The 12,386-nt window shown below is 17.0% G+C and overlaps 5 protein-coding genes across 5 annotated transcripts; 2 read left to right on the top strand and 3 right to left on the bottom strand.

Moving 5' to 3' along the window:
- On the top strand, positions 1–981 carry PRELSG_1010600 (conserved Plasmodium protein, unknown function; the record flags this gene model as incomplete). The annotated part of the gene is made up of 1 exon (XM_028677025.1): positions 1–981. One exon carries the CDS (start codon positions 1–3, stop codon positions 979–981), a length of 981 nt encoding a protein of 326 aa, XP_028533455.1.
- Positions 982–1,182: 201 nt separating this feature from the next.
- Positions 1,183–5,199, bottom strand: PRELSG_1010500 (conserved Plasmodium protein, unknown function; the record flags this gene model as incomplete). Its single annotated transcript, XM_028677024.1, has 3 exons — positions 1,183–1,242; positions 1,404–1,466; positions 1,621–5,199. The coding sequence occupies 3 exons, from the start codon at positions 5,197–5,199 to the stop codon at positions 1,183–1,185; spliced, it is 3,702 nt and encodes a 1,233-aa protein (XP_028533454.1).
- Positions 5,200–6,557: 1,358 nt separating this feature from the next.
- On the bottom strand, positions 6,558–8,078 carry PRELSG_1010400 (conserved Plasmodium protein, unknown function; the record flags this gene model as incomplete). The annotated part of the gene is made up of 1 exon (XM_028677022.1): positions 6,558–8,078. The coding sequence occupies one exon, from the start codon at positions 8,076–8,078 to the stop codon at positions 6,558–6,560; it is 1,521 nt and encodes a 506-aa protein (XP_028533453.1).
- A 491-nt stretch (positions 8,079–8,569) lies between these two features.
- On the top strand, positions 8,570–10,198 carry PRELSG_1010300 (ribosomal large subunit pseudouridylate synthase, putative; the record flags this gene model as incomplete). Its single annotated transcript, XM_028677021.1, has 2 exons — positions 8,570–8,895; positions 9,043–10,198. 2 exons carry the CDS (start codon positions 8,570–8,572, stop codon positions 10,196–10,198), a joined length of 1,482 nt encoding a protein of 493 aa, XP_028533452.1.
- A 408-nt stretch (positions 10,199–10,606) lies between these two features.
- On the bottom strand, positions 10,607–10,885 carry PRELSG_1010200 (conserved Plasmodium protein, unknown function; the record flags this gene model as incomplete). The annotated part of the gene is made up of 1 exon (XM_028677020.1): positions 10,607–10,885. One exon carries the CDS (start codon positions 10,883–10,885, stop codon positions 10,607–10,609), a length of 279 nt encoding a protein of 92 aa, XP_028533451.1.
- Positions 10,886–12,386: the final 1,501 nt, after the last annotated feature.

Genomic DNA, 12,386 nt, shown 5'->3' with positions numbered 1-12,386 from the left:
ATGGGTATAGAGAATTACTTTATGAAATATGTTAAAGTTACATACATTAGTAGGAGGCGAAGTGAAATGACAAAAACTATTGAAAATTTGAAAAAGAATATTTATACATATAATAATTATAGTTGTAAGAATATTATTTACCATATGAATGAAGAAGAAGAAAATTTTAGAAATGAATTTAATGTTAAAATTGATGAAAATATTCTAAATATATTAAATTTGATTAATCCATTAAATTTTAGTAATAAAAATAATCAATTACATACTTCTGATGATATAAATAAAAATTATAACAATCTAAAAGAGAACAATAAAAATGGATCCGTGGAAAATAATATTAACAAAAATGAGCTAAATAAAAACATTTTAAATAATAAGAATATCTATGTATTAAAATATAAAATAAATCACATAATTGGAAAAAGAGGAAAAAGAGAGCAGTATAGGTACACATACTTGAAATCACCATTTAAATATAAATATGCATTGAGACATTATGTTTTTGAAAAATATAAATATCATTTTTATTTTTATAATATTACCCATTTTAATATAAATATAATTTTTAATATAATTTTATCATCTATGACTAGTAATACATCAGTAAAATGCAATATCAATTGGTTTTATCCTGGTAACAATTTATTTGATTCAACTTTTTTAAGAAACTCATTTAATATTCTTATTGAAAAAAGTAATGAAGCATCATCTTTATTAGATTTTAATTTAGAAAGTCAAATAAAAGATATAAACAATTTAAGGGATGAGAATAAATTAGAAGAACGGAATTTCTACGATATTAATTTAGATTTAAAAAAATATAATATACAAAATTTATTGCCTTTATTTTTAGAAAATAAACTATTTAGTGAAAATTATAAAAAATTAATTCTATTAGAAGAAAAAAGTTTTAAACAAATAAAAAAAAAGATTCGCAAAAAAAATGTACATTGGTTTATAAATAAAAACCCAAACGTTTAATAAGAAAAAAGAAAAAGAATAGCATATCAAATGATACATAAAAAAACAATATAAAACAAATATGTACAAAAAAAAAAGAAAAAAGAAAAAAAAAGTGAAATAAAATAAAAAACAAATATACTAAAAAAAAGAAGAAAAAAAAAATTAAAATTAAATTAAAATAAAAATGAAAAATGAATATTAATTGCAATAAATAAATTATTATTTTTTTTTAAACCTATTTTTTTGCATAATTTTTTCTCCTATCATAAATGACGAATTCTAAAAAAGATAAAAAAAAAAAATATATATAGCATAAAAAATTCAAGTGCTTATATATTTCTTTAGATAAATAAAGACAAAAAATTATATAAGTTAATATTATAATTTACATAAATGAAATATAAATATATATATGTAAATGAAATTATTTAAAGTTTTACTTTGATTTCTGAATTTTGGGAAAATTTATCAGTTGCCTGTTTATGAAAACTTAAGTCTACAATCTAAAAAAAAAAAAAAGAATGATAACAAGATATATATATAAAAAAAAATAGACAAAAAAAAATAAAAAAAATTTAATTTAATAATTGAAATAAAATATATATAAATAAATTCCTAATAATATACCAACATAATTTTTTTTTTCTTTGTATTTACTTGTTGTTTTAATTCTCGTATTATTTGCTGTTTCTCTTTTATAATATTTTGGTTTTTTTCCTTTTTCATTTCGTGTTCATAAACTTCCTTCTTTTGTTCTTCACATAATTTTTCATTTATAATTTCCACATTTCTTAAATGTTCCAATAATCCATCATTTGCTTGTATTTTGTCATGAAGTAAGTTTATTTTTTTTTTGAGATCACTTTTTAAATTATAATTTTTTTCTTTTAAAATTTTCATTTCATTAAGATTTTTATTTATTTCATTTAAATTATCTTTATTAATTTTTTCATAATCTAATTTTAAATCATAAATACATGATATAAAATGATCTCTTTGACTTTCTAATAGGGCACTTAATAATTGATTAAATTCATAAATATACATAATTATGTTTTTTTTATCTACAATTTCTTCTTTACCGCTAATATGCATATTTCCAGAGTATATGTTTTTTAAATCTTTATTTTCACTTTTTAAATTTATTAATTTTTTTATATATAAATAACTACTATAATCATAAACAGAATTTTTTACAACATCAAAAAAATAATTATGATTAGTTTTACAAAAATGGTTTTTCGCATGATCAGCAATATTTTTCCTTTCTTTTTTTTTTTTTTTCTGAAAATACTTATTATTGAAATTCTTTTTTTTTGTTAATTTATACTTTTTAGATAGATAACAATTTTTTTCATTTTCCACTTTTTCTACCCGTTCTAAATACTCTTTTTTTTTTTTAATTATATATATATACTTAGAGAAATTTCTAAAATTCTTAATAATCTTTTTATTCTCATTTAAATAAATTAATTTATTTATATTGTTTCCTACGCCATTTTCTTTTTTATCATTTTTATTACTATCTTCTATCGGAGTAAAATGCACAATTTTAATATTTTTATTTTCATTTAAATGCTTTATGTTATCCTTTGTATAGAAATTAACTTCTTTTTTATTGTAAGAATATTCATTTATCCCTTTTTTTTTTAAATTAATTTCTTCTTTATTGAATTTTCTCTTATTTTCTTCTATTATATTATTTCTATAATCTTCTATTTTATTCATCTTAGTATAATAATGTCTGTATTTTATCCTTTCTATGTTATAATATTGATGTATATTTTCTTCTCTTTTTTTAAAAGCATCAGTTATTCTTGAAAAAATATAATATATTTTTCTTATAATTTTCCTTTTTTTTTTAAAAATTTTTTTTTTTTTTTTTTTTTTTTTCTCCCTTAATTTTCTTTGCTGATCATAATTAAAAGAACAACCACTGAATCCGCAAAATAAACAAATTTTTACATTTTGAGTTTTTTCGCAAATATTGCAACTAGCTACTTGATAATTATATTGTTTATATCTACAAATTGGGCAAGAAGTGAAACACCACTTTTTCAAACAATTAGAATGAAATATATGACTACATAAAATATTTATGCAAACATTATTATAAATTTGGTTATTTGTATTTTTAACTTTTTTTTTAAGTTGATCATTATATTTATTTTGCATATTATTAATAAAAGGAATAACAGATAAATAGTAATTATAATCATTACTAACAAAGCTATTTAAAGTGTTCAGATAAAGATTTTCTTTCTTAATGATTTCATTATCCATATTAATAAACTCTTTATTTGATTTACTATATTCATCGAAATAGTTATTGTCTTTATGAGGATCTTCATTATGAATATTATCAGTATTATTATTACCTTTCCAATTATCGTCTTCTTTTTTTATAGAATCAAATATTATATCCTCAATATCATTATCTTTTACTTTTAATTTCATTTTTTCTCTACTATAATCATAATTTTTATCTTTTATCACTGAATCTTTTACTGTGTTATCATCTGTATCTTTTTTTTTATCATTTTTTTTTTGTTTTTCAAAATTTAAATTGAAGATATAAGAAATAATTTTACTTAAATTTTCCGAATATAAAGCTTCTAAACAAACTGCACATGACAATTGAAATTTATTTTGTGATATAAGGTAAAGTGGATTAATAAATTTATTTATATTATATGCGTATTTTGTTTTATTTTCTTTGTTTTTATAAACTTTGTTCCTACCAATGTTCTTGCATTTCTTATTTATATTAGAGTTAACGTTAATAGTAATATCTTTAACTAAGTATAATTTTATATTTTTCTTTTTTTTCATATTAAAATAGAATATATGTTTTGCTCTTTTTATAATTTTTTTGGCATATATATCAAATGTTAAAAAATATATCATATATTCTTCATTATTTTTTTTGTTTAAAACTCTTAAAAAAAATATGAAATAATCATATGGATATAATAACTCTAAAAATTCAGAAGGAGATATGCAATTAGGCACATTAACACAAAGTAAAACTGAAATTCTTATTTCGTTTTCTATATTATTAATGTTATTTGTTTTTTTTCTTAAGAAATTATTTTTTTCTTCATATAAATGATACTTTTTGAAGCATCTAATATATCCTGTAATAGATTGAATTTTTGTATTTCCACAATTATAATTAAATATATAATACCTATTTCTTTTTTTTTCATTTTCTTCTTTTTTAATTAGACATAAATCTCTAATTACTTTATAATATTTTGTCATCATTTTTTTTTTTTTTTTTTTTTTTCTTTTAATTTTTCTTTTTAGAATGAAAAAATTATTACTTTCACATTGAATATCTGAAAAGTTAAAAATTTTTTGTCCAAAAATGTTTTTTTTTAAAGGTATTTCATTAATATCAAAATCATTTGCATTCATTTTTGTTTCTACTTTTACTTCATTTTTCCTTCTCTCTACAGAAGAAAGCTTTTTTTCTTGATTACTTTCATTAATTTCTATATATGTTTCTTTATTTATTTGTTTGTTAACACCGATACTATTTAAACTATCGTTCTTTTTTATATTTTGTAAAAAAGATAAATCATCAAATTTATTTTGAAATTTTGAAATTTCTTTATTTATTTCTTTAACAAAATCATCTTCAGCTTCCTGAAAATATGAGAAAGTATTATAATCAACATCGATTAAAGGAAATATCTTATTTACTTTTTCTTCTATAGTATCTTTATTATTTAACTTTAAAATATCAAATATTTCATGATTTTTTAAGTTTAATTCATTTTTTATTACATTATTTATAGTAGTTTCCTTTTCTCTTATATTTTCCTTTTCCACTTTATTAGTATATTTTTTTATTTTATTTGTATTTATTATATGTAAGTTTTTTATTTGCTTATTTGTTTCCTTATAATTTGGATCATTATCATCGTTCATACTTTTTTCTGTTTTATTTATATTTTTACTTTTGTTTTTTTCCTCCATTTCATATGCATTTTCTTCTTTATTATCTTTTTCTTTCTTCAAACTTTGGTCTTCAAGTATATTTTCAACTTTATGATTCAAGTATAACTCTTCTTTTTCATTATAATCATTAGATAAATTTACATTATATACAGTATTACAGTCGGAATTTTTTTTTGTATTGGATTCATTATTTTTGTCATTTAAATTAAAAGAGGAATTAATCTTTTTTTTAATCTTTGATTTTTTCTTTTTTCGATTATTTCTATTCATTTCAAAATCAAAAAAATAATAATGAAAAATAGAAAGAAAAAAAAAAAGTAAAAACAAAAACAAAGACAAATTATACAAAATAACCTTTTAATTAATATTTATACATGTATTAACATTTTTATTATTTTTTCATTCTTAATAATTCCTTTTTAAAATTAGATATAAAATATATTATAAAATAATTAATGAGATTAAGAATATCATTTTAAAATTAATAAAAATGTATTTCAAAAATAAAAGTTCTTTTATAAAACACATATATATATATATATATATATATATATATATATATATATATATATATATAATATAAAAACTTTAAAATACTTATTAAAAAAAAAGTTATTTTTTATATATTTTACATAAATTTCTTCCAAAATTGATTTAAAATAAATCAATATATATAAAACAAAATAAAAATCTATAACTTACATGTAATTATTATTATGAATTTTTACTAAAAAAAAAAAAAGTAATATATTATTCATAGAAATAAATTATTACATTTAAATGATTAAACAAGCTTATATATAATATGCCATTTTTAAAAAAAAGGGAAAAAAATAAATGTAAAGAGAACTTTATATATTGAAAATATATATATAATATTGATTTAAAAAATTTTTTTTTTTCTTATTTTAAAATTATGCAAATGAAACTTGCATCTAAATTATTACATATCATACTGTGTAAAAATAAGAATTTTTTTTAAAATAAAATATATATATATATAGAAAAATGCATTTCTACTCTTAAGGAAAAAAAAAAAAATTATATTAATAAGTACATCAATTATTTTATCTTTTTTTTTCTTTATAAAATACAGAAACGTGTTATTTATTTAATATAAAAGAATAAAGATTTTTTTTTATATAAAGTTTTCTTAATAACTTTAATAGTTTTAAACAAAAAAAATTTTTTTTTTTTTTTAAATAATATAAATTCTATAACTTTACAAAGTTATATCTATATTAAAAAAAAAAAAAAAAAATGAGCGAAATACATGAAAATTAAAAAAGAAAAAGTAAATAAATGTAAGTTTTTAAAGTAAAAAATTACACATGTATAACTTCACAATTTTAAGAATATGTCTAATTTTATAACTTTTTATTTTAGTTCATTTTATATAAATTCTTTGAGGTAAAGCAATAAAATAAAATTAAAAATTGGCACTATTACAAAAAATTAAAAGAAATATTAAAAGGATAAAGTAATTTGTAAAGGCATTATAGTATAAAGTTATATTCAAAAAGAATATTGTAATTAAAAATTGTGATTTAAAAAAAGAAAATAATAAATAAAAAAATAAAAAAATAAATTAACTTTTACATATAATATTTTTTTTTAACTTAAATATTTTATAAACCTTTTAATTTATATTTTAAATCATCATAAACTTGCATTAAAAATGTTTTTACATTATGTAAACGTAACTCTGTATTGTCTGTATACATCATTTGTAATTTTGTTTGTATATTTGCGTGCATATCTAAAGCTAAAAAAGAAAAATATTCTAAATATAATGAAGTAAAAAAATTTAACTTATTTGATGAAAAATCTATTGTTTTATTAGTACTTAAAACATTTACATATTCATCAATTCTATCCGTTATTTTCTCTAAATGTTTTAATTTTTCGTTTTCACTGATTTCTCCAATTTTTTCGTTATACTTTATTTTAAGATCTAATATTTTGTCATATAAATTCATAATAATTTTTTTATTTTCTTGTGTCAATTCAAAATTATTAAGTTTTTGAATATTGTCTATATATAAATCACAATTTACAATAAAATCACTATCAGTAATATTATAATTATTTATTTTAAATCTAAATAAATTTAATACAGATATTTCTCCACTTTTATCTAATAATGATATATCTAAAGGATGAGCAATTATACCTATAGGAAACATATTGTGATTAATAGATGATTCATCATTATTTTTACTTTTATTATCAACAAAAATCATAGCTATACAAACATTTCTATTTTTTTTAATTTTTTTTAAATATTGAACTTTTTCGATTTCAGAAAACTTTATTATTGTTCTTTCACCTGGCATAAGATTGGAATTTTCTGTAATTTTTGAAACAAAAACGGATAAATCAATATTTTTTCTTTTTTTCCATACTAAAAGAAAATTATACATATTAAGAACATGATTGTTATCATATATTTTATTTAAATAGTTTATTTCATGCTCTTCTAAAGTTTCCTCATTATCAAAGAATGATAAATCATTACCACTTATTTTCTTATCTACTTTATCTTTAATGATTTCTTGATTTATAATATTAATATAATCATTACTTTGTCTAATTATATTTAATATTTCTTTTGTAAATCCACCTGACGGTTTTAACTGTGTTCCTATGATTGGAAATTTTGATTTTTTTATAATTTCATTTTTTTGATTTTCTAATTTCTCTGAAATTATCTCTTTTTCTAATTCATTTTTAATATTATAATCTTGTAAACTATTTTCATTTTTATTTTTGTCTATTGATAAAGAATCTTTAATTAATTCTTCTTTTCTTTCTGAAATGTCATTGTTTTCTACTTTTTTTACATTACCATTATCATTTTTAACGTTTTCGTTAATCGATTCTCTTAGTAAGTTTTTTCTCTCTTGATTATTTTGAGGTTTACAACTATAATTTAAATTAACATTTTTGTTATTATATTTTATAAAATGTTTTCTAAATTTATTTTTTACTGTTTTTCTATTTATGTTATATAAAAAGAAAGAATTATCACTCTTTAAGTTTTCATTAAATGCACTCAAGAAATTTAAAGATAATATGTTTTTAGTCTTTTTACTTTTTGTAATGTTTAAGAAAAAGAGAAAAAATAATAGGAATTTAATTGTTATCATAATTTTTAATATAGATTATTAATTTTTATTTACATATTCTTTTCTTTTATTTTATTTTAAATAAAATGTTTTATTTCTTTATATTAAAATTTTCTAATTGTTATCATAATTTTTAATATAGATTATTAATTTTTATTTACATATTCTTTTCTTTTCTTTTATTTTAAATAAAATATTTTATTTCTTTATATTAAAATTTTCTTATTGATTTCACTTATAATTTTACATTTATTTATTTTGAATATTTTTACTTTTTATTATGTATCCATCTCAATAAAATTAACTTCATATATACATTTCTATATATTTTAATTATGAAAAAATATGAATTATGAATATAAAAAAAAAAAGCTTCAATAATGATATTTGTAACAAATGCGTTTAGAAGAATAATTAAAAGAAGAAATTTATTTTTCGATGAAAAAATTGTTAGAAAAAAACAAAAAGTGAGTCATTAAAAAAAAAAAAACAAATAAAAATTAAGGTATAAAATGATTTTTGGAAGAATTTTTTATTATGTATCGAAATATTGTAAAGAAAATAATATTTTATTTTTTATGAAAAAATACAATTTTTCGTCGAAGAAGAATATTAAAGATTGTTTAAAAGAAAACACTAATATGATAGAATATGGCAAAGTAAATATCCCATCATATAAAAGTTATAAAGAACATAAATTAAAAATTATATATGAAAATGATTTCTTTATAGTTGTAAATAAACCTTATGATATAAAATTAGAAAAAGGAAAGTATGACGATATATATCCATCAGTAGAAACTTTAATTCGTCAACAAAAAAAATTAGATATTCTGAGGTAAGATTAAATGTTCAATATGAAAATAAAAATATATATATATATATATATTATTTTGATAAAATTATAATATATATGAAATATAAAAATGATGAAATATTAAAAAATTATGAAACTTTTTTTTTTTTTTATATTTCTTTTTTATAGAATATGTGGGCAATTAGATTATGCAACAAGTGGTCTTTTAATTTTAGCAAAAGATAAATTAAGTTCAAACATTTTAAATTATAATATTGAGTGTAAAAATATAAGCAAAATATATTTATCCATATTATATGGCCATTTGCCATTAGATATATTACATATAAATGCTCCTATAAGTAAAATTAAGAATGAATTTAAAATGAAATTATGTTATAATTATAATGGGTATTATGATAATGGAAAGTATTGCTACAGTTTAATTTATCCTTATAAGCACTGTTATTTAAATAATGAAAAAGTTACTTTATGTGAAATGAGAACAATAACGGGAAGAAGACATCAACTCAGATTACACTCCATTTACATAGGTAGTGGAATCGTTGGTGATGCGACATATTTTGAAGATATGATAATTAATAAGTACAAAATAAATTGTAATAATACAAGTAATGATAAAGTGAAAGATGAAAAAAACCATGTCAAAAAAATGAATAATGATATAAATGATTTTCAAAATATACCTGTAAAAAAAATAGAGGTTGAAAGAATGATGCTACACTGCTGGATAATAAAAAAAAATAAAAATAAACAAATAAACAATTTAAATAAAAGTGACAATATAAATATTTTGGAAAAAAAAATATTCGATACAGATTATATAATATGTGATGATGAATTAAGCCAATATGTTAATGAAAAACAACGAACATATGAAGAATGTGTTTTAAAAAACGATGATTTAATTAATAATAATTTTATTAACTATAATGTAAGAAATATAAATAAAAATATAAAAAACATAGATAAAAAATTGAACAAAAAAAAGTATGATAACTTATTATATAATTCTTTAAGCTTAGAAAATTTAGAAAATTCAAATGAAAATTACGTGAATTTTGATAAACAATATAACGAATGTAATGAAAAAGAAAAAAATCTTACAAAAAATGAAAATATTAATGAGGAAATAAAAAAAAATGAAAATGGTATTGATCTTATTAATAATAAAATAGAAACACTTAATGTAACAGACACATATATAAATGATAAATTATTAGATAATAATTTGATATATAAAGTAAAAAATGATAAATATAAAAATCCAAATGATTTATTTGATGATATTCATGATAGTGTTAATAAATTTAATTGGGGATAATCTTTTCTTTTTTTAAATAAGATTATATGTTTATGATAATTTAGCAGAATTTTTTTTTTTGTTGTACATCTTCACTATTTTATTTTAATAATGTTTTATGTAAGTATATTTACTTTGCAACTTAAATGAAAGTTAAAAAAAATGAAATAATATCAAACTAAAAAATAGAAAAAGGTATGAAAAAAAATTAATTCATGCCAGAAAAAAAATAAAAATTAAGCATAAATATTTAGATGGTAATATTAACTTATACAAATATAAATTTTTCCATAAGTGAATAACTTGTGCGAATTAAAAACAATGATAACTTAATAATTTTTTTTTTGAAATTTTTTTTTTTAAAATATATATAATTTAAGTATACAGATAAAAAAAAAATATATATAAATAATGAAAGATATATATGTTTTATATGTAGCAAAATATTTTATATGTTCTTATTCCCATACAACCATATAAGATTATTTTAAAACCTTCAAAAATAGACAACTCTTCATTTAAGTTATTCTTCGTATTTTTTATTCTTAAATCTTTCGAAATAGAAAATTCCTTATTTTCCCATTTATTTTGTTTAACATCATGTTTTCCTTTTATTAATGTTGTATCTACAGTTTCATCACTTGAAAAACTTACATTTTCATTTATATTATATTCTGAATAAATTTCTTCAAAACATCTGTACTTCATTTTTTACACAATAAGTTCAACCTTAAATTTTCTTCGGTTATTTCAATATATGCATTTATGAAAAAATAAAATAACATATATATATATATATATATATATATATTTTTTGTCATTCTTTGTGTAAATTATACACTATAACAACTCTTCTGTTTTAAGGAAAAAAAAAAGTAAAAAAAAAGACTATTAATAAATTTTTTAATTCTCTACAATTTAGTGTTTTTCATTATATTACAAAAAAAACTAAAAATAAAAAATTATAAGACATATATTGGTTTTTATTTTTATTTTTATCTTTTTTTCTACATTATAATAATAAAAAAAAAAAAAAGTAAAAAGTACTTAAATAGATCTAAAAAGAAAAAAAAAGACAAATCTTTCCATCTTTTGCTCTTTTTTATTTTATTTACTATTATTTATATATTTTTATCTTTTTTTTCTTTTGCATGCAAAACAAAAGCTTGAAGCTTTAAGTCAAATTTATTTTTTACTTATTTCCATTCTTATTTATTTATATTTTATTATAAATATATAAAACTTTAATATAATAAATTTTGTTTACTAACCTTTTTTTTTATAATATAATCTTATAAAATTTTACATCGATAAAATATATATATGCATTTTCATATATTTTTTTATATAATGTATTCAAAAAAAAATTTTTTTTTGAAAACCTTATTTAAAAAAAAGACAATAATATATTTTAATGTATAAAAAAATAAATAAGGGATTCTATATTCCTTAATATAAGATTTAAAAAAAATAAGAATATTTTAATTTTTTCTTTTTGTAATTTTTAAGATGAGCATTAAATATGTTCATTTTAATAGCTACATTTTATTACAGGAAAGTACACATTAAAAGAAATATTTTCTATAAAAAAACCTACAAAGTATTAAACTATTTTAAATGGATGAAAAGAATTAATCTGAAAAAAAATTTTTTATTAAATTTTAATTTTTTTTTAATTAATTATAAAAAAAAAGAAATAAAAATTGTGCTAAAACATAAAAGAGGTTTTAAAATTCTTATATTTTTTTTTTTTTTTTTTTCGTTGTTCATTATATAAAGATGAATAATTATTGTTTATTAAATTTATAATATTATGAGAAATTTTATATTTATTTAAAAATGAAAATAATACATAAAAAAACATAAAAAGTGAAATTTGAAAGGTGTCAATATATATTGTCTCTTTCCATTTAATTTCATAAATAATTAAGAATAGTACAAACTTTAAGTAGGATAAAAATATGGAAAATGGTTTTTTTTTTTTGTTTTGTTTCTTACTAAAGTCTAATTCTTTCAATATATTTTTTAAAGTTTGTAATTAAGTAATTATTTCTTTTTAACATATTCTACAATAAAAAATATAAGAATAATAATTCATAAGAAAAAAATTTCAAAGTATATCATATACATAAATATAATTTTTTTTTCTTTTATGGTACATTTAATATCTTTATTTCCATTAAAAATTTAATTACAAAAATCTGAATAC

Source organism: Plasmodium relictum (assembly GCF_900005765.1).
Source record: "Plasmodium relictum strain SGS1 genome assembly, chromosome: 10".
NCBI classification, from domain to species: domain Eukaryota; phylum Apicomplexa; class Aconoidasida; order Haemosporida; family Plasmodiidae; genus Plasmodium; species Plasmodium relictum.
Note: the sequence above shows the minus strand (reverse complement) of the source record. Positions and strands in the feature narration are given on the sequence as shown.